Source organism: Triturus cristatus, chromosome 6 (genome assembly GCF_964204655.1).
Source record: "Triturus cristatus chromosome 6, aTriCri1.1, whole genome shotgun sequence".
Taxonomy (NCBI): Eukaryota; Metazoa; Chordata; class Amphibia; order Caudata; family Salamandridae; genus Triturus; species Triturus cristatus.
The window spans coordinates 730231822-730255267 of NC_140589.1; the positions used below are offsets into that span (position 1 = coordinate 730231822).

General features: G+C 43.7%; 1 protein-coding gene across 2 annotated transcripts in view; it reads left to right on the plus strand.

Moving 5' to 3' along the window:
* The window catches only part of POPDC3 (popeye domain cAMP effector 3), a 148486-nt gene extending 135929 nt beyond the window's left edge, over nt 1-12557 (plus strand). For both annotated transcript variants that reach the window (XM_085611251.1, XM_085611252.1), the window contains exon 4: nt 10196-12557. In XM_085611251.1, the coding sequence (XP_085467377.1) occupies nt 10196-10486 (291 nt within the window). In that variant the 3' untranslated portion in view covers nt 10487-12557. The remainder of the gene's footprint in view (nt 1-10195) is intronic.
* The last annotated feature ends 10889 nt before the right edge of the window (nt 12558-23446 follow it).

Below are 23446 nucleotides of genomic sequence, written 5' to 3' on the forward strand. Positions count from 1 at the left end.
CAGTGGCCTTCTGGGGTCAGCAGACCACCATGTCTGTGATTGCTTTTCAAATAAAGCTATTTTTTGTGAAATGCAGCCCGTTTTACTTCAAGGAAAACGGGCTGCATTTAAAAAAAAAAATGAAAAGTTTACTTTTCAGCTTTTAGGAGTACGCAGTGGTCAGTGGGCACACTGCCCGATCATAAAAATGTTTGCCGCCCACATTCACAAAGGGCAAGGGATTCCTTGTCGACCCCTTCCCATTTGCGAGTGGGTTACCACCTCCTTCACGGAGTCGGTGCAAAATGAATGTTTTGCGGCTGTATTTCAGTCGTAAAAGAAAAACATCCATGACCCTGTGACTCTCTATTAGGAAGGGATGCCCTTGAAACGCCTCTTCCTAATACCAACTTGCAAACCCTATTTTGCGAATCGGTAATAGTTTATTGACTACCAGACTGGGGCTAGTACATGTGAAAAGGCTATTTAGTGGTCACAAACGGGCCGTTTTTCCACTTGCGACATCCTAAAGCCATCGTACATCTGGCTCATGGTTTTAGAAGTATTCTCCAAATCACAGGATCAGATAGCCGTAACTATGGCCAAATTCACCGAATCTGCACAAGCAATAATTGTGAATAATCAAGACGGGGAGGGGGGCATTTCATGCTGTTAATTAATGGTAAAATTGATCCAGTACAAAGCCTTGACAAATTGTCTTCTACTGTATAGAGTCATGCTATTCCCCAGGCATGTCAGGATAAAAAAACAAATCTTAAAACTTAAGTGAAAGTTTTCCCAGTAAAAAGAGCTGGTTCATGTCAGGGGCTCACCTTATCTGGTATTCAATAAAAATGGTAACCACCAACAAAAGTCAAGGTGATTGGGCGTATTCTTTTGGAGAGGCTATCTAATTGGGCTGATTTTAACAACGTTTTATCCGAGGTCAAGTATGGATTTCGTTCTTGGCAGTCAACAGTAGATCAATCCCTGAATTTCTATTTGGTCCTTAGCAAATACACCATCAATCAATCAGGGGTTTATAAAGCACGCTACTCACCCGTGAGAGTCTCAAGGCGCTGGGGGGGTGGGGTGTGTAGGCAGCTCCGGCTCAGTCGAAGAGCATGGTCTTGATGGCTTTCCTGAAGATGTGTAGGTTAGGGGAGCTCGTTCCAGGATTTGGCTGCAATGTAAGAGAAGGCCCTACCTCCTGTTTTGCTTCTGCGGATGTGGGGTGTCTCCGCTAGGGTGAGGTTGGTGGAGCTGAGAGTTCCTTTGGGAGCGTTGAAACTGACTCCATCGTTGAGGTATTTGGGACTGATGTTGTGGAGGGATTTGTAGACGTGGGTGAGAAGCTTGTAGGTTATTCTCTTCTCGACTGGGAGCCAGTGTAGGTCGCTAAGGTGTTGTGTCATGCGTTTGTGCCGTGGGGTCCCAAGGACAAGTCTAGCTGCAGTATTCCGGATGGTTTGGAGCTTGTGTAGGAGGGTCCTGTTGATGCCGGCGTAGAGGGCGTTTCCATAGTCCAGTCTGCTGGTTATGAGTGCGTGGTTATGAGTGCGTGGGTCACCATCGCTCATCCATGTTTCATCCACCTGGCGATTATGGCTCTCTCATCAGCGTTCGACCGTGTCAATAGATCCAAGCTCTGGCAGATCATGCGGTCTATCGGGGTGGACCGGGACATTGTTTCATTTTTGAGAGATCTCCATAGAGATACCGTTGCTACGGTACCCTATTCTACACAAGATTTTGAAATCCAAAGAGAGGTGCGGCAGGGATGTAACCCGGCCCCCTTTCTTTTTATTTTTAAAAAAAAATTTTTTTTTTAAACCGTTTATTACAGAATCCAAAAAATGTACAAAGATGGGCCTACAACCTTCAGGCCGGCCGCTAGCAAACAGGAAGAGCATATAATACAAGCAGTAAAACACACGCTGCGGCAGAAGAGAGGTCACAGGAGTTGAAAGAAGCGTCGGCAGCCACACCATCCGGACCCCACACAACGGTTTCATTTTTATATAAGAAACGAAAAAACAAATCCACAAGGCAACCGTCGGGACGGAGACAAAGTGAGCTCAATGCCCAGAACCAGGGAGACAAGCAGGCTAAGGAGACGGGGCCGGTGACAGATCAGGCGTCAGCGGCGGGGTACAGATTCCCCCACGGTAGGTGTTCCAGGGGCCCCACACTTTCACCCATTTCCCAGGCTTACCTCTCGCAACATACACTACCTTTTCCCGAAACATACACCAATCCATGTTGTCCTTCCACGCCGAGACAGTTGGCAACCTCTGGGAACCCCACAATTGCGCAATATCACGCTTGGCCACCATATATCCCAGAGTCACCCACCACGTCTGTGGCACTGAGTAGTCGGTTGGCTCCCACACATTTAGGAGACATCTCCTCGCCTCGGGCAGCAGCGTCACATGCGTGACTGCCTGCAAAACCGCATGCACACCACGCCAGAATCGCGCCACCTCCGGGCATTCCCACAAAATATGGAGAAAGGTCCCCAAAGCACCACACCCATGCTTACACAACCCGTCCACAGCATAGCCCATACGCATCAGACCCGGCCCCGTAACATAGACCCTATGGAGTATCTTGAGCTGGACGAAGCGAAGGCGAGCCGGTATGGCCACCTCTTTCGGGAAGGCCACCGCAGACACCCAGTCCTCGTCATCCAGCTCCAGTCCATCAGCCCCCCACGCCTCACGAAGGCCAGTCAGCAGTCCCGAGCGATCATTGATGAGCTTTTTGTAAATTAATGAAATCGTGCCGTCCGGTACATGCCCATCTAGCACTCTATCTTCCAGAGGGGAGTACTCCGGGATGGAGGCAACATCCGGGAATACGGAGCACAGCGCGTGACGGACCTGCATATATCGAAAGTACTCCCTGTCCTGCAACTGGAATTCCGTCTGCAGCACCTCGAACGTCTTAAAGCCCCCCTTCGTCCAGAGATCGCCCACCTTGCTGATGCCTATCATGTCCCACTTCTCAAAGCCCTTCGAGGTCCACAGGGAGCCCAGCCGCTCCGATGCATACAGTGGCGTCGCCCGGGTCAACCGGTCCTTCCATCGCCAAGTTAGCCGCGTGCCACACCCGTACCGCGACCCACGTAGGGCCCGTCAGACGCGCGTCAAGCGATCTAGAATACAGCGCCCGATTATAGTCGCCACCCGGCAGTAATAGTTTATCCATTTCAAAGGCCGGGTTAAGCGCGGGCCCATAAAGGCCGTGGTTTATCGCAGCCAGCTGGGAGGCCCAGTAATACCGTTTGATGTCTGGGAGGGCGACCCCCCCGTCGTACCACGGGAGCGTCAGCTTCGCAAGGGCGATACGCGGCCTACCCTCCCAGAACAGGCGTCGCTGCAGACTCTCCACCTCGCGAAAGTAGCGCGCCGGGACAACGTCCATCGTATTCTGTAAAGCGTACAGGAAACGTGGCAGCGACATCATCTTAAACAATGCCGCACGGCCGAGCGGTGAGAGCGGCAAGCGCCTCCAACGCGCCACGTCATCCTTCAGGCGCTGGAGGGGGGGGAGCAAGTTCTGTTTATATCGGGCCTCCGCGTCCAGGGTAATGAAGATACCCAGGTACTTAAATCCCTGCGGAGCGATCTGGATCGGACAACCCCGCGGAAGGATAGGAGCCTCCCCGGCAAGGACATACACACAAGATTTAGCCCAATTGATGACTAAGCCGGAGTTGCGGCCAAATGAGTGCAAAACATCAACTAGTACAATCAGTGATTTACGCGGGGAGGCAAGGTACAAGAGAATATCATCCGCTTAAAGGGATACGCGATCCTCATACTCGGGGGTCCATCGGAGACCACGGATAGAAGGATGCCACCGCAGCCACTCCGCCAGGGGCTCCAAGGCAAGCGCGAAGAGGAGCGGTGATAACGGGCAGCCCTGCCGCGTGCCCCTACCCAGCTCAAACGGAGCCAACACTCTACCGTTCACCGCCACCTGCGCCAGCGGTCCGGAATACAACAATTTCACCCAACCGATGAATCCCGGGCCAAAACCAAACTTTGCCAGTGTCGCCCAAATATATGGCCACTCAAGCGTGTCGAACGCCATAGTGGCGTCCAGGGACGCCAAAATGGCCGGCTCTCGTATGAACCCCCTTTCTTTTTAATTTATATATTAATAAACTGTCTATTTCATGGGTTAACTAGATCTCTCGGTGAATGACTAAAAATGGTATGTGATGGTGTTGGCATGTCCTCTACTAAATCATCTACATTCAAGGTTGGACCTCCTCCTGTGCTAAAAACTAGAGTGTTTTCCTATCTGGGCTTGTTGTTTGATTCTGCCTGAAGTTGGCGTCCTTTGGTTAACAGGAAGAGGAAGGATTTTGTTTGGGCAAACACTGCTGTTTTTAACTTTGCATATCACGGTTGGGCAGCAGACCCACCGGGGTCATCTCAAAGATTTATAGGGCTAAGTGTATCTCCAAAGTAGCATGTGGTAGTGAGATCTGGGGCTACATCAACCTTGATGAGCTGCAAACGGTAGAGAGCGCTCATCTGAGACGCTTTCTGTACATTCCACAAAGTGCCCCCTCATTTGTGGTACACAAAGAAATGTGCCTGACCTGTTTATCTGACATTTTATCCTTTCGTCCTTGCATGTCTCTTGATTACTTTCTTTATATCTCTTGGTTTAAATATATTCATGACTCCTTTTTGAACCTAGGAATGGCGGAAATATTTGATAACCCATACAGGATCAGTAAGAAGGACCATTACCTGGTGAAAGATCACTTTTTTAAACGGAGACTGTCAGCCAGCGAAAAGGGCGCTTTATAGAAGCCCAGTGTTCGTTGAAATATTTTGATGACAACTATGCCCTCCATGAGCCCTACCTCATGTGTGTTAAAAGTTGTCATGATTGGTTTTTATCAACGAGGTTTTGGCTGGATCTATTGCCTATTTTGTTAGCCTACCCTCACCATGGGAATTGGGGCCAAAAGCATTTGTCCTGTGGCTGCGACAATAGGTCTCCAGAAGACTCCTTACATTTTACCATGTTTTGTAATTTTGATGCTGTCCCTAGCAATTTATACCTTCTCCCCATACTGAAAAGGGTCAATTTTTCTCAGGTCCGCCCCGTCCTTATTTATTAGCAGATGCTTTCAGGAGATATCATTCTCAACAGTCTCAGTTTTTAAAAGTTGCTGTAGGGTTGAGGAACATCTGTGATAACATTTTTGTATGGGGTTACTTTTAAAGATTGTGGCTAAATAAGTATTTAAATTTAGTATGTTTTTAGGATGGATTTTATTGGATGTGTTATTCTATATCTGCACTGCTTTCATGGTTTTTATCCTGAAAACCGAACAAAACTTATATTGATCGATTGATTGATTTAATGTCTCTACTAACTCTAATGTAAGTAAGGGTTGGGGAAGCTATGTTCTTAATTAAAAACAAATCAGTATATTTGCTAGTTGGTTCTAAGATGGAACCACAACCTGAAAAAATAGCTGTCCCGGTGGTTGATCAGGAGTTTTGAGAAGGGTGTAGACTATCAAGGGATGTGGGTGTGGATTCTTTGATCGCAAGAGGCTTTTTTTTATTGTTGAGGGTTCCACCTTGTTTAGCCTGAGTTGTGAATCATAGAAGCTCTTTCTTCAAATTGTGTAATGGATTCTTCACAAGCTTATGGTGATGAGTTTTATTGCATACTTGTCTAAGTATTTCCCTCTTATGTTTTACTGTGTCCTGTATTTGTGTTTCAGCCTCTTATTGGATGGTTCGATAATGATTTGGATATTGTTTTTAAGGGCCTTGGGAACTTTTCTCTCTTCTTTACTAATGTTGTAGGATACAATTCATGTAATACTTTCTGTTTTGAAATTTTCTTGATAATACAGTTTTCAAAAGTCAACATTTTAGGTTGACAAGCAATGATAGGAAGGGTAAATGTGGAAGGGGACCTAAGGCCTTTATCATGATCACAAGTGGTACTACGTTTGGCTGCAAAAAAAATTGGAATATGGGTTTCCTGAAAAAAAAAAATATATCTTTTTGCTAACTGAATACATCTGTTATTTCATTTGTTAGAAAAGATAACTCTTCCCTAAAGATACAAATCTCAACTGAGGACAAAATCCGTTTCGAAAATTAAAGATGGCAATTGTTTCTTATGTATTTCCTATTGTCGTTGTGAAACCCATGGGCATTAGTTTTCTACTGATGTATTCCAAGGGGTTAGAATCAAGTTCGGAGCAAGTAAGAAATCTCTTTTGTTTGGATTTGCCCCAGCTGTGGGCTGTACTCAATTGCTGTTATGCTGACTAGTTTGGCAATAAATTGCTCAAGAAGGTGTGAGTGAGTATGTTCTTTACTATAGTTCTTTACCAACATAGTTTTCTTTCTGACTGCTCGAGTCATCAGCAGTTGGTTTCCCTTTAAAGGTCACTGTGCTCAGACATTCAAATTTCTAATATACTGACCGCCCTTTCGGGCCTTGAAGTCAGCATGTACTTTGTCTGACTTCACTACACTGACAGTTATTTATTTCTGATATTATCACTTGTCGTAGTCTAGGTTTGATCCCTGAAATGACTTGCATTTTGGATGGCCTCCTCTGTTTGATTATTTACATTACTAATTGTTTTTTGTATTTATTTGTGCCCTTTTTAGGTTAGATGTATACTTTTAGAGCCCTAATGTGCCCTTCCTAGGTTTTCAATATAAGCCTACATTCCATGTGATATTACTGGCTTCCAGGTTTATCCTGCCGGATGTTATTTTTGAGACTGTACATTTACATCTAGAATGCTAATTACTCCCTTAAACGTCTGCACAAATGTTCGGGCACATCGCTATGCCCACTTGGCCCATTTCGGTGAGGCTCTGATTCTCAGGCCACATTTTTATGGTTCCAAACTGCAGAGGCCACACCAACTCACGCAGTCTTTTTAAACTGCCTAACTGATGCAGGATCAGTAAGCACACTTTCTTTTAGTAATTAAGAATGTGCAAGCAATCCTTTTTATCTAGTATACTTAATTATTCTTACCCTTGATCCATTCAGTTGCCATTTCTTATCTAGACCACACATTGGCAATCGACTCATCACATTTTGTGGAACTTTATGTCTCATAAATGTAAGTAGTGAGCATTGTGGCTCCCTTTTTTGTTGTACTTCCACCCATCTTTTTTATTATTTTGTCACCTTTCTCGTAGGTGCCCCTCCTCCGCCATAATGTAAGTTGGCTCACACATGTGGATTGTCCACTTGCATGAGTCTTGCTGAGTTTCAGACATGTATCTTTTTCCTAGGACTATGTGAATGGCTGTCACACTTCTTTATCCACACCAAATGGTATGTGCGCATATTTCTTCTCATTTCTCAACATATTCGTTTTTTATCATCCATTGAAATACCGCTTCTCTATTGTTTCTATTTGGAGTGTTGTGCTAAGTCTCCACATTTTTCAGTCCTGATTATGGTCTGTAAATTCTCAGCAAAGTTGACACATCATCAACATTAAAACATTAGTATAAATTGACATTGACTGAACTCAAAAATATCATTGTACATCAACACTGTATATGTCAAAAATGTATTGGTCCAATGTTTATTTTGTAAGCACATTTGGCATCTGTCACTCGTTATATGGTAACATGAGCACTGAGCAAGTTTCTTGTTTCTTTAAAAAATATGAATCCTATGACCTCAAACTAATTTATGAAGCACGTTTTTCTGCTCTAAATTAGGATTTTTTATTAACCCATAAAATGGTCTATCCTTTGTCACAGAAATAAAACCTCCACCAGGCACTGTTGTTCATATGGTATGTTTGCCTAAAGATCCTGATAGGTTAATTTTAAGTTGCTCCTGTTTTTAAAATAAACGACACATGTAAGAAAGAGCTTCTGAGGCGCCTCTTTGAAGCACATTATAATACAATGCAATGAAGTAACACCCCACTTCTGCCCCCAGAACCCAGTTACATATTCAATCATTTGTGGACTGTATCATTGTCTTTGTGCTATGCACATATCACATACATACATAGAACACAAATAGGTATTGATACATAAGGGTTCAGAATGATTTAAAAAATAGGATGGGTCTTAAATTAGAACAAGTAAGAGATCCCCATTTATAGATCTTCAACTGCCTGGTGGTGATCTGTTTACTGAAAGTGCATCCACAGGTGGCATTTGAATGTTGAGCAGCTTGCCTTGATGTTGCAGCCCACTCAGCATTATTTTTTATTTGTGAGGAGAAGATCCCAAAATTAAGATATCTTCCTGTGCTTCAGGGACATTCTTCTATTTTCTTGCCCAGCACTGCCATGCTTCACTTGGCGGTCCTGAGTAAGACACATCAGTGGTGGAAGTCTGGCAGATCCAGTAAAGTGACCTGGTGGCCCAATGAAAAGTCAAGAATATCTGACAGCAGAGCCAGCTGATGCTCCATTATCAGAAACATGGTGGCTTCCCCACCTCAGAATGATGCAGAAGGACCACAGGTTTGTCAGGGAAGGAGCCCCACCAATTTCAGGTCAGGAAGCCCAGAAGCATCCTTTTGGAATTTCTATCCTCTCTCTATCCCACAAAGCAAAATACGTAAAGAAAATATTGCCAGATAGATTCCGCGTTACACAAATCTAAATGTACACTAATGTAACAGATGGTATGCCCTTTTTTTATTGTCATACCGGTTATGATTCAAAAACGATATCTTGGAGTTTACTTTGTTGTTTACACTAAGGAGCTTCTGGAAGAAGTTGCAAATTAGAATATGTTTACAGAAATATTGTCTGACTTAACATAATATATACTGAATATCATCTATAAAGATATCTAATAATATTTAGGATACAATATGTATTCAAGAAGTCATTCTGACAACTATATTTTGATACAACACCTCAGAGAAATCCCTTTTCGGTCATGGAAAAACCGTGCAGAATAGTTTTGTGTTTCAAATATTTGTTTTGTTCTTGTTGTAATTAGAAAAGACATTGTAAGATTCAAGACCTCTGATAATAGGAAGAAATGCACATTTTTGGAATTTTTTAAAATAACAAGTGCCTGTTTGAAACAACTGCTGCTGTGGGGGCTATACGATGCAAGCAGGAAAAGGGATCTTTTCCAATATTGTAAAAATATATGCAAATGTGTACACTTTTTGATTGTGCTGCCAGAAAAAGGCACATTCTTTCTTTTGTGAATATATCCCTAAACCTGTATCTACCAGAAGAAATGTGATATTAAAGGGAACTCGGCATTCATATGATAGTGTAAAGTATTAAACACCTTTGAGTGAAACAGAGGATAGGTTACACTGAAACAGGTACATTAATTATTAGATTAAAAAGCGTTTCTCCACAGAAAGAATGGTGAACATTTGGGTTGGTCTTCATTTTAGGTGGTGATGTAAACAGGCATGCTTGAATTAAAAGTTGATGGAATAATAATACATTTGGGCCCCAACTACAAGTTTGGTGTACTTAGGTGTGGGGATGCCGATTGGACGGTATACCTGCACTTAACTATGCCTACCACAAGTAACTCCCCATTAAATAAGGGACAACCGCTGACCATGTTTTCCCTGTGGATTTGACACGGAGTAAAATGCGGGGGATAGTGGCAGAGGAAAGGGTAGGATGTGACCTTGCATGGGGGAGCACTAAATGCTCCGCCATGCCTTATAGAGTTGGGCAGGGACCTGGGCCAGACTACACTTTCAGCCCAATCTCAAAGTGAATTTAACAACCAGTAAAAACATGTCCGATTTTCCTAACCACCCAGAGGTACCATCCTGCTCAGCTTGTAATCAGGGCCTTGTTGCTGAAATGGCACATTCTGTCTCACCCAGATGCTCAATATCCCTTCTAATTTGTGACCCACAAATCCTGCATGATGAAGGAAGTATTGTGGTAGGTAAGAGGAGAACATGAAAAAGGATTACATATGTTTAGAAAGTGAAATGAGCCAGCAATTTCATTGAGAAACCAGAAAAACATTACGATACAAGCTATTAGAGGTTTGCAGCTAGGACCATAACATCAAGCACTGTAAATAACCATGTTCAATATTTCAATGTTTCAAACACATCTTGATTTCTTCAATTCTTAAATCCAGTAGAGCACATATGAACTTTAAAAATTATCATTCTTAACCATGTGGCACTGCATTAAAAATAATTCAATGTCTAATATCCTGTTTTGCAGGTGACCCTCATAGCAGATACAGACTGTCGATATATTGCATGGAGGAGAAAGAAACTGTACTTGCTCTTTGCAAAACACCGCTACATTTCACGGCTTTTTTCAATTTTGATCAGAAGTGACATAGCAGACAAACTTTATGCCTTGAATGACAAGGTTCACGTGGGGAAGGGACTACGATTCGACATCAGGTTACCCAACTTCTACCATGTAGCAGTACCGGATTCGATTGATCATCACTTAGAAGGACAATTGCACAACAATTTACCACAGCAAAGCACACCCCTTCTTTAACTTGCTGCTCTTCAGTTCTGCCACGATTACCCCCAGCATTTTATGGGAAACCTGAACAACCAGCATCATTGGATATTAATTCAGGGTGAACACAATGCTGAATTGAAGTGTTATTTGCCATATTCCTGGTTGGGATATGCTTGAACGTACTGTAAATTAATTTACTTTTCAGTCTATCCACTGTTTACCCTCTGAGATAATGTAGCAATTGAGTACAATTATTGATTTTAAATTTCAGGGTTTGTCCCTGATAGAAAGATATTCATGAAAAACAATGAGTAGAGCAAACGTTAATGTTAAGGTCATGTTTACTGGGATGGGAAAAAGACATGGATTTTTATTATTCTGAAGTTCTGAGTGAAGTAATGCTGGCTACAGTAAGTCTTAACCTCACAAAGATTGGCAGATGCTGCTCATCTCAGGCATCAGTGCCAATTTCTGCACATTTCATTAACGGGAAAGTTAGAGACAGTTATTGAATGCAGAATATTATACAGTTCCATAAAGAATTGCTCTGTGACTTTGTCATGGGTAAAATAAGGAATGAATTGGTTATTTTTGCTACCACCTTTCTAAATTGTGTAGCCTTTTCACAGGTGTGGCAGATTTTATTTTTGCACCGAGAGGATATCGAACAATGAAGGTGATGAAGTATCATCTGTATGAATATTTTTGATTGCCTCATTTTCATCACATTGACAACTGAAAAATGATGGACCATCATAAAGAAGCCAACTCATTGTGTACTTCTGTCATACAAAGTTTTGTAAACAGTTGCCAGTAGTGGTACATTGTTAACACGTTAAATATTTATTTTGGTATAGCAAGCTCAATTTTTGGCAGACCAATGACAGGAAGAGACATACAATGTTAGAGTCTTTATTGTTTTTCTGGGATGCTTAATCAGCTCAGATTTGAAGTCATTGTGCCTGGTAATACATCTTCAACTTCTGAAAAATCAGTGGCTGGGACAAATTCATGAATTTGCTGCATCCAAATACCTGACAGAGATAGATAGCACTTGCCATCTCTATTTCTCCTTTTCAAGACAATCAAAGCTGAGTTTTGAGATGTTCCACTAACGTAGCAGTATGGCTGAGGACTGCATTAAGACTGAACCTCTTCATTCATCTTCATGTAATTTTGTATTAACTAAAAGGCTCGTCTTATGTGCCTGAAAGTCATGGCATGGTACCATACCAGTTTGATGGTTTCTCTCTTTTACTAGTAAAATGTAGCCCCTGGAAAGATTTGGATGCTAAGGGAAACAAAGTCATAATATGTGAATGGTGAGCATATTTGAAATCATCCAATCAGAAATCATCATTCAGAACATGTCGCTTCACATTTATTGCTGGACAGAATTGTACACGGAGATTTGTTTTAGGAGTTTGCCCTCATTTTATCGATGCATTTTGTTTTAAACAGGTAATTTCAAGGGTGTGCACCATTTTGCATCTGGTGATCACCTGAAATTGCGAAGATATTACAGAGAAAGATAGATGCAACAGACAGAACACAATGAACATCAAATACAGGAATTTGCAGAAATAGTATGTGCATACTGCCAAGCATTACCTACTGTATTTACCACATTTTATGATATTTATTTGTTTTTAGAGGCAAAATCTATTTTTCCGATGCGCATCAGTACGCACTCATCAGACTTCAAACAAAAATCTAATGAAATGGTACTAATTCTGCAGTAGTAAATACATCCTGAAATACAATATATTTTTCAACGTGCTTGCCAAACCAAGGTTTTAAAATCATTCATTTCAGTCTTAACATTATTGAAATAATATTATGCCACCGACTTTATGCGAAATCTAGTGCTGCAGGACTTATTTCGTGTTCATTTTAACATCTTAGATTTGTAGCAAATGAATTTGTTGTTCTTTCCTCTAGAGGAGGAATGAGTTTGATAAATTGCATTAGGATGACCCATTCATATCAATAAAGTGAATTCGAAATGTCATCTCTTATTCTTCATTGTATTTTATGATCCATCCCCTTTTGATAAGCTGTTTTTGCATCATGTTAATAAAACCGTAGTACTATCACAGTCGAGCTTTTGTGTTATTTTGCATTTTTATCATACTAGCTCAAGCAAGAATACAAATCTTAAACATTTCTGTCATAATGCACCTTTATACAGGAATGTATTGACTTTTTCATTGTTTAGAAAAGAAACTCCTCCGGAAAAAAGTGTCTGAAAAGGTTGCCATAATAATTTATCATAAACTATGCGATAATGGAATGACAGCTTTATTAATGTGTTCTAACCTTTTCCTTTTTCAGAATGTGATTGTTAGTGGACATATCTAAAGGGGAATGGAGGAATTTGAGTAAGAAGATTTTCTGTGAGGATCACTTACATGAAGAAGCCATTGTTGTCACATTCCATTGGCTTGCCACTTTGCTGCTTGCTTCTGGTGGTTGTTGGTCCAGTGCCAACCAGTGCATCACATAAAGCAATGCCACCTTTGCATATAAAGATTCTTATTTTTGTTTTTTGTCACCCACAATGATGATTAAAAAAAATATAAATTGTGTAAATGTGGTTCAAATGTGAAAAGGCTGAATGGTTGGTATATTTTTTAAACATGTTTTCAAATGAGCTTTTCAGAGGTAAACTTTATTGTGAAATACTTTTTTATTTGTTTGACGTGACTTCGTATGCACTTTAAAGCCCTTGGTGCTACAAAAAATGCATTACGACTATATAGCTTGCCTTTTCTATCGCCCCTCATAGAAGATTATGACTAGTAATTGTGTGCTGAGGACAGTAGATAATGCCACCAATCACCCTCCTTTATTAGACCTTGTATATTTGTGGGACATGGTTCTGCTAGGTTTGAAAAGGGAATGTGACCGCTTGGTAATGACAAGCTAGGAGTACTATTGCCTCCACTCCTTTTGATTACACTTAAGGGCTGTAGAGAAACATATTAGATATCTAGAATTTCTTTTATCACCCTTGCTTTGATATCCATTTAGGGGACCAGCGAAAGGCACATTTTCATTCTGCAAGGAAGCACTTGAAACACACCTCAGCTTCCACAGTGTATATATATATTAACATGTCTTGAAAGGCATGCTAGGCATGCACAAGATCAAAGCCACACTGGTATGGAATGTTTTTTAAAGACAATGACTAACATGTTTGCAGACCATCAGTTATATTCTTAAAGTCACTTCCTATCTCGAAAATCTAAACAATCCTCAAAAATTAAATTTCAGTGGAATCCTTTTTTCAAGTGTACACCTTAATCAGATCGTATGTTTGGTTTTACTGAATAATCTATTGGATTTTGTGTGAACGGTTGTGGTGGTACATGCTTCTGTTGGACATCCCTGTGAAACACACCATCACAATCTGGATGGATGTTGGGTGTGCCTCCAATTGGCAGAAAGAGACTGGCTATATTTGCAAGGCGTATATCAGCTGGGAAAGAACAATATTTTGGCCCGAACGTTGACTCAAATGCCCCAGTGAATCAAGCCAGATATACTTTTGAGATATCCAGGTACCCACAATACCCAAAAAGATGCTTTCCCAAAATACATCACAATATTTGGAGGTAACATTGTTTTTCAAAAACAGATGGACTGTATTAATGGGTGCACGCTGGCGGTATGAAGGACCATGCAAGTGGTAATTGATTCTTGCTCTTCTATGACTTGCAAGCACTTCTTGAACCTGCACAATGTGTTTCTCTCCAGACTGAACCTTTGGTCTGTGATGGTATAAATGCGATCATGCTCTTGGCATAAGAGAAGCACTGAGATGTAATATTACAGCTGGAGACACATTCATGCTAAGAGTAAGTTTGAGTTGCAGTGATCTGGACTAATACACTTAAAGGCTTAACCCAGGCTTGCAATGCATGAAAATAGTACATAAGAGCAGGCACCTAGCCTGGGAGTTTTGTCCCTTTTCAGACTTAAATTGTATCCTTTTGTATTAATGCCACCTCTCTGCTCTTACGGTCTTCTCCTGAACTGGACATCAAGTGCCCAACAGTAAAAAGATTGAGTCCATTTGTTCAGGGTCTAAGGTAAGACTTTTCCCTTCTCCTCAGAGGGCACAGGTATCTTGAGAAAAACTTAGCAGCCACAAGTTATGGGTTCAGGCCCACTAAGGGACTTAGGTTTTAGTAAGGGGTCCATTACATTTGGCCAGTGCTACCTGGTTGTCAAAACTTCTTAGGCGGCGCAATCTTAAAATATTCGAAGACATTAACATGCAACAAGTTTAACAAAGCTTACTTTTACAACTGTAACATATTGTGCCCCGAAAAGCACCAACTCAGCAAACTGTGTATTAGCTTTGTGTTTTTCCCTCCTCTTTTCTCATGCATTATGTTCACACATCTGATGGGCTGGAAAGCTTCATTCATGTCCCCAGATAGCTAAAATGTTATTCAGTCGTTTATTTTTCAGTTCAAATGTTTTTCTGTAGTTTATTTGTCATTTTGAATTCATTAAATTCATCAACATACATTAAAAAGCATAGCAATGAAAACAAAGATTAAGCGAATAAAAACAAGAAGTTAAACACCCTTACATTCAAATTTCAGCAGTAATTCCTCAAAACTTTAGATACAAAGTAACAACTTGGCCAGACAAGCAGGCAAACAAACAAAGTGACTAATGCAGATGTTAATATGAAAAGTGCAGATCAATCTTTGCACTGGGCTATTTAGATGTTATAAACCAAGCCGCTTGCGAGACATTTAGACACAGCCAACACAGCCATATGGTTAGTATCTGTTCTATAGATCCTCGATGCTTCCCAGAAATGCCTAATCCCCAGTGTTAAACAGAGGCAAAGTTGTTTATATGCAGGACAAAAGAGTACATGCTCCACATTTTTATAGCTTCTGTCACATGCAGGGCACATACTAGATTCAGACCTACAATCTGACCAGCTGCTCATAAAAGATGCCAGTGGAAGAGTGCCCAGCCTTAATTGTACATAATATTTCCTGCAAAGTGGAGTTTGGAGGTAGTCAGACTTTATATTTAGAAAAGAGTTTGTTAAGCTCCCCAGCAAAGATGAATTTATTCTTTTTTTGGACGCAGTGGCAAAAACTATTTTTTTACTATAGAAGATGCATTAGCTAATGACTCTTTGATATGCCTCAGCCACGGGATGTTTGATGCTTGTGGTCTACTAATAGCATCATACAGCCCTTATCTAAAGTGGTCTAGTTCTTTAGTAGAACTGACTCTGACGCAATATAAAATTGGTCTCAATCTAGTGAGCTGACTTATTGGTTGCAAGGCTAAGTCTAAGTGCAGGGGCAGGAGGGGAGTGCTCTGTGGGAGCCTTAACAATGATCTTATGTAAGCATTCTGGGTAGAAAGTCTTCAACATGGTTGTACGACAGAGGCACGCATGGCTGAACCACTCATGCCTCTATAACGCGGTCCCAACCATAAATGCGTCTTAACCGCACATTCCTATACCATGCATGGCTTTACCACGCAATTTTGTTTTAAAGGCATGATTGTTAAAGGGATTTGTATGGTAAAGATCACCACTACCCGACCCCCCTGCCATAATCCCTAAAATTCAATCCTCCTACCTGGCCCCCCATCCTGAGTCCTAAAACCTACCCTGCCCTTAAAACTACCAATTCCCCTCCCCCTGCCCTGAGCCCTAAACCCATGCCACCCACCAAAAACTACCCCGGCCCTCCACCCTGAGCCCTAAAACTTTCCTGAGCGCTGCCCTTAAAACTACCTCACCCCTTCCCATGCCCTGAGGCCTAAAACCCTGCCCCTCTTTAAAAAAACCTACAGCGCCCCCGCCCTGAACCCTAAAACAGACATCACCCCTAAAAACTCCCCCGAATCCAGCTCTTAAAACTACTCCAACCCCCACCCCCCTGACCTGAGGTGAAAACTCTGTCCCCTTTTAAAAAGACTGCCCGCCCTGAACCCTAAAACTGACCCCACCCCTACGAACTACCCCCTAAACCTAGCCCCAGCCTTTAAAACTACTACCCCCAAACCTCCCCCCCACCCTGAGCCCTAACACCGACCCCCACCCCTAAAAATTACCATCGCCCCAAACCTGGCCTTAGCCCCACTTACCTGTCCGGAGCTTCCTGTTCAAACGCTTCCTCTTCCTCTCACCGCCCATCCGAACACTAGACCGCAAATGGTTAAGGCAGATGTGAGTTCAGGCAAGCATTTATGCTTGTGGGGAAATGGCACACGTGGCTCAGCCCACTTTGTAATGGCGGTTTCCCCTTAAACATCACAGTGGCCCCATAATTCTGCTCCATAAATTGCTGTGTTAACAGTTTGTGCTCTATAAATCTCCAATGCAGCAGAAATTGGATTTCTCGTAACCCCCCTAAAAAATGTTATTATGACAGACACCCTGTATTTTTGCAATAATTGCTCATTACAATTTGCTCACCCCATCTATCAGAGTCAGACAACCTAATGCTTAAATAATCAACGTCCTTTACTCTTTCCAGTGCAGTAGCACAGAGTTATTCTGCACTTAGTCAACCTTTTTTTTATCCCTGCAAACTTGGGTGAATCATTCTCACAGTTAGACAAAAAATCTTGGCAGCCATTTATAAAGGAAAGGAATAATGTTGGTGCTAACACATAACCCTGGCATGCTCCTTTTTTTATTTCAAATTTTCCTGTGAGTTCCCCTTTATGGCCATTGCCTTCCTAAACAAAGTTGTCTGAGTATAAGAGCCAGATAATGGCTAGCACGTCAGGTGGAATTCCCAGATCTACAAGGACTTGCAATAACTTGTCCCCTGGGACCATATCAAATGCTGAAAGCAATGTACAAACTACCCACACTTATTTTCACGATCTTCCACCTAATCAATAAGAATAGGACAGCCTGTCCATTGTACTTATTTTGGATCTAAAACCAGCTTGGAATTGGCTTAATATACAATTTCCTATCATCCAAGTGGTGAGTTCATCTAATATCTACTTGTAGAATATTTTTGCAGATTATCAATTAGGCTTATAATTGCCTGGTTCGTTGCGAGATACCTTTTCAAATATGCGTACGGTTCCACTTATCTGTAATTGGACCTTCCTGCAAGATTGCATTACATATGGCATTTATATATGGTATCCATATGTCAAAGTTAGATTTAAAAAGATCAACTGGAGCTTTATCAAGGCTGGGGGCCTTCCCTGGTTTCTGAGCTTCAAGAGCTGCTGCGGTGTCAGCCATGGAAAAGATAAGTATGGAGGGTTAGAAGCGAACATTGAAGTCTCTGCCTACTATAATTGCACACTTTTTGTTGCATGATTTTAACAGGCGATCCAGGTGTCATAAAGTAGGAGATTCTGTAGAGTTTTTAGTTGATCTATTATATACATGAAACAACAATATAACTTTACCATCACATAAAGATAACTTTACGATAAGTATATCCTGGCATGGGCTAGAAATATCCTTTATTATACACTGGAGAGACGTTTCTACCCATGTACGTAGGCCACTGGCTGCCTGGCCTGCCAAAGAGTTTCTAGCCACAATGTAAAATCTTTTAAAGCCTGGTCTAAATACGCAAGTAGTCATCCAAGTCTCTTGGAGCAAACAAACATCAAAGGCACCAAATCGCTATTCAAAAATGTAGATTCTAAACCTGCAATTTTCCAGTAGACAACCGAAAGATTTACAGAATTGAATACTTCTGGTTTCTTTGAGGCTTCTGAAGCACACATCGGAGAATCTAGAGGAAGAGGGGCGGCGCAGCGGCCAGGGTGGCGGACTCCGGAACCCTGGGCCTCACGGTTTGATCCCCGGTGGCGGAGTCAGCCCAGCAATGCACCATGTGACTCTGAGCAATAGCTCGCCTAATCTTCCCAACGGCCCCCAGCGCCTTGACGCCCTTGGTTACTTGTTCGCGCTTTACAAATATTGGACATTTAATAGAAGTACAGTTAAATGAGGTAAAAGGAACATGCTTGTTTAAGGCTGGAGGCTCTATTGTATAAATATTATTGGAAAAAGGATTGAGTTCTCAAGTCTAACATTTTCATTTACATGAGGAGCTGATTCCAAATTAAAAACCATCTTACAAAGAGTCTCAGTTGTTAAAGACTGGAATTTTTTAGATGTCTTCTCTTTTGACGAGAGTCACTGAGAGCTAGATGGCAAATCAATTGGGTTAATATTGGAGGCTTCAGCTATCCTTTCTGTCTCAAGAGTAGCTATTTCCATTGGGCGTTCTCAAGTAAAATCTGCAGGAGGCATCGGTTTGAATTGAATTTCCACGGCTAACAGTGGATCATATCTAAGGCCAAGTGATCAAAGTCCTGTTGCTAAAGCTGCACTGTTTAAATCAATTTTAATATAGTCGTCTTTACTTCTCGGAAGGAGATAGCGCTCTAAGCCTATTTTGTCATTGCGAATAATGGAATAGCAGTGCCACACACGTCTAATCCAATGGATTATTGTATTTGTTAAGGATTCTGTATCTTAATGGGTATCTTGTTTCAATTCCAATTTAGGGACTTTGACTATGAAAATTTCTCTCATCAGAGACACGTGCATGATGGAGTAGCTTACGTATATGCAGGTTATGGATGGTGAATGGTGCACTGGTCTCAGAAGAAATTACCCTAGTGACACGAAAATATTTAGTTGTATGTTGAAATGATGTGAATCTGTTCCCTTACTACTACCAGCCATATGTCTCCTCAAAGGGGTGTCAATAGACGAAGATCTCTATCTTCTATATTGACTTGCTTTTTGTACAGGTTAGCGGAGTAGATAGATGAGCCAGGGTAAGAGGCATGAAGACTGGACGCCCAGGCCCTGAAAGGATGTAAATGCCCAGGGTTTTTGAGAAGCATGAACAGAGCAAGCATCATTGCTAACCTGCAAGTCCCCTGCTAGCTGCACAGAGTTCCTGGAGTTGAGGCAAACTATGATGTCCATTAATTTGAAAACCTTAGCTTTGAAGTCTTCCATTTCAGACTTCAGTTGCAAAAATTGGGTTTCTGTTACCCCAGAATTAGCATCAAGACATCGTTGTATTGAAAGGTCAGTTTGTGTCTTTTTAGAAGAATTGATCAAATTAGAGCATGCAAAATGTTCTGGGGGCTCGAGTGGTGCATATCCTGTTACTGCAGACAACCTGTGGCACCAATGTAAGAGGGGCAACTACTGGCATGTCGATAGTTGACTGATGTTCACTGCAACTAGATGTACTTAGCAGAGATTTGTTAAGCTGTTGTGCTGGAAGGTCGCTCCTCTTTTTTTCAAACCTTTTACCAGCTTTTGTAATCTATGGCTTCCCCAAGCCGCTGGCGAGGCCATATCCCCCAGCATAATCTCCAGTTCCTCAATCAAATTGTTTCTATCTTCTACAACAAAGTTTTCTGCAGAATGTGTCACTGGCCTCTTGTTCCTTTTCTCCCCCTGAGGGCTTAGAGCAGCTTTCCTCTTTACTATTTTATTAGTGATTAACTTCTTGAAAACAACACTCCCCAAACAGTCAGGGAAAGGTTAAGTCAGCAGCCAACAGCTTGCTTTGGGCCGATATAAATTCAAACGTAAAATAGAACAATAGGCATGAAAAAGAGTCAAATGCGTGGAGCCCACAAATACCTTCTTCTCATCGAAGTATCTGCACGTCGGGAACAGGGACACTTGTAGCAAAACTAAGAGGGGTGGCCCAGCCTCCTCCAGGCAATGACGGATAAAGACAGGCCTGCCCTTGGTCAGAGCTTTGCCGGACGCGCCCCGCACAGCGGACAATTGGTTCACACTATATAGTGCTGCAGCAAGGTGGGCCCTGGTTCTTCCACCCCCCCTTGTCCTGTGGAATACTCCAGCTTGGAGTCTCTGGCCTGCGTGTCTCACGGAGCAGGCAATCGTCTTGTGCTATATAGTGCTGCAGCGAGATGGGGCCTGCCTCCGCTACCCCCTCCTTGTCCTGTGGAATACTGGTAGTTGAAGTCCCTGGTCTGCGCATCCGTGATTTCAGTACATTCAGCACATGTTTGTGTCATAGAAAAACACTGGATGCCTTTCAGTGGGTGGACACCTCTTTGGTTCTTTGACTAAACTGTTAAGGAGCTACTTTGTAAAATTAAGACTCTCAATTATAATCTCTGAAAGACTTAGCTCAGCTGAACTCCTTATTTAGGTGACCACAAAACCCAGCCTTATTAAATAAATATATCAGAATAAGAAGCCATCACTTTTTTTTTTTTGTTCTCATTTGCCTCAAAACGCCATTACACTTGCACCTTATCTGGGGTGTCCAGCCCTTTTGCTGGGAACAAGAAAGTGGGTTCACACTGTACCACCCTCGGAATGTGAAGACCCCTTCTTCAAAGCACATTTTCTGCAAGTAGCCCTGCTCCTTTGAAAAGTGCCAGCCGAGGCAGAGTAGGCCTAATCATCGGACCCCTGATCCGGCCTGCTTCCCTGTTGCTCAATCCATCTTAGTAAAGGTAAGGTAAAGGTAAGGTAAAGGAAGCCATCACTCTTGTATTAATGACTCAGGACAAATATGAGACTATGTCATCCCTCGGTACTGACCTCTGATTTAAAATGACACTTTCTGTTCACAAATGTTAGAGTGGAAAGGTTAATAATGCTGACCTTGCAGGCCTTAAAACAATGTTAAAGTCGGGGGCATGGCCTAGCAAGCCATCATGGCGGACATGTGCTAGGCGAGTTCTGTCCAGCCTAAGTAAATTTCCTGCAACTATCCTGCTTCTCTAATCTCTTCCATACACCCAGATCGTGTCCCAGGTGGGGCGTGTGTGGGGTCTGCGCTCCTCGCCCCATTTTGGGTGTGAATTACTGCCCGGAGCGACGTGGTAGCGGCGGCCCGGAGTGCAGCCTGAAGGTGGCTGTGCTGCGCCATAGCCTGGCGGACTGGTGCGCCGGCTGGTGAGTGGAGTGTGCCGTGCCTGAGGCCCCCGGCGGAGTACTGAGATGGCGCCGGTGGAGACGGCAGGGGGTGAAGCTGCATATTTGGACCGGCAGCTGCCTTGTTGTTACTGGGCCGGTGTTGGGTCCGGGGCCCCCTCGGCTCTTCGACACCTGGAGGGCCGCCATCTGCTCCTTTCTTCATCGGCTGCACTCCGCACTCGCATCGGTGCCCATTTCGGGTCGCGCGAGTCAGCTGCAGTGCGCACGGCCTGCGGGGTGGCCGGGGGCCTTCGGTCCTCCTTGGCCCCTGCGCACCTCGGGGGCTGTTGGTAGACAATCAAGGGGGCAATGAGGAGTGTTTTGGTGATTCCCCTGGCTCCCTGACAGAGAACTCCATCAGCTGTGGGCACCCGTAGGTACGTAGCCGCCATAGGAGTCAGCGCAGAGGGGTTTTGATGGAGTGGTGTGGCATTTCAGCAGTGGGCAGCTGCCTGTGGACACTGTCTGTCCGGTGCAGAGCGCCCCCGAGGGTCCCCTCTTTCTTTGCTGGCGGTCCCATGGTCAGCGGCCGGATCGGGTCGCGTGGGCCGCGTATCTACGCCCTTGCGGACCTTCCTCAGTTTGCTTATTTTCTGGACTAGGGGGCTGTCACAGATCAACTTGCACAAGGGAGCGTGCTTCCCCTCTCCCGGACACTGGCGGGCCCTCAGGCCCCTGACGAAGTTTCTTGGTGAGTCGGCTGAAGCTATCCTGGGAGCTGGAGGGCTCGGTGGCCGCCATGACGAGAGACAAGGCCAGTGGGGGCTCGGCCGAACAGAACACACTCGACAAATTTACAGGCCCTGGTACCCATGTGGCGGCGCCCAGGGGGCCCTAGGAGGCCAGGCAGAATATGCCGGACAATGCCGCGCTTATGACTGCTATCACGCAGTCCAGGGATGTTCTGGACGCTAAAATCGGAGCTGTAGGATGCAGTGTCATGCTTCTACGACAAAATCTGCGGAATGTGGTGGCACGCATCACGGAGGCCGAGTCACGGATCTCTGGAGTGGAAGAGGAAGTCACCACCCTACAGAAGCGGGTGGCCACACTAGAGACAACTCAGCGGGGCTTGCGGCACGAGTCGAGGATGCCGATAGAAGGGCCAGGTGTAACAACCTCCGCTTTGTGGGCTTCCCGGAGGGATGTGAGGGGGGAGATATGGAGCGATTTCTAACTCAGTGGCTGGAGAATTGGCTCCCCCCGGAGTCCTTGTCTCGTTGTTTTGTGGTGGAGCGTGCCCATAGGGCTGTTATGCAGAAGCCTCTGCCAGGGACCCGCCCGAGGCCGGTCATCGCAAAGTTGCTGAACTAACATGACCGTGACGTTATCCTCAAACAGGCCAGGCCCAAGGAACCTCTGCTCTTTGATAATGCTCATATATTGATCTTTCCCGACTACACAAAGCTGGTCCAGCAATGGAGGCAATCTTTTTTGATGGCCGAAGCTAGTCTTCGAGACCTTAAACTTCCATACGCTCTGCTGTATCCGGCATGGCTGCGGGTGGTGTACCGGTCCCACAATCACTTTTTTGACTCTCCAGAAGAAGTTTTTCTGTGGACAGATGAGACGGTGAGGCTGCGTCCCCACATGCCGCCCAGATGGGAATCGGACTCTTCGTCTAGTGAGGCAGCTGGGAAGCAGCCCCAACCGAAGCTTAAGGGTCACAGACGTTCCAGATCCAGACGTCGGTCTCAATCCTGCAGTGCATCCTCCCGGCCGGATCGGTTTCCCGGCAGACTATATCGGCCTCATAATTGAAGGGGGCAACCGTAGTCCCGTGTGACTTCGACACTGTCGCTTTGAACGTAGAAGCCCGTGTGAGGGTCGGTTTCTCAGTTGGACCTTCCCCGATGGAGAGAGTGCTTGTGGACAATGGGCTGTAAGTTGGGGATCCATTGGTCGGGGTGTGCCGGGACCCCCTGTTGGGGTCTGCAGCCACACCCGCCGCGACAGATACTTCATCGTTGTTGAGGTATAGGGTGGGGGGTTGTTGGGTTGTTATTGTTTCTGTCCCCAGATTGCAC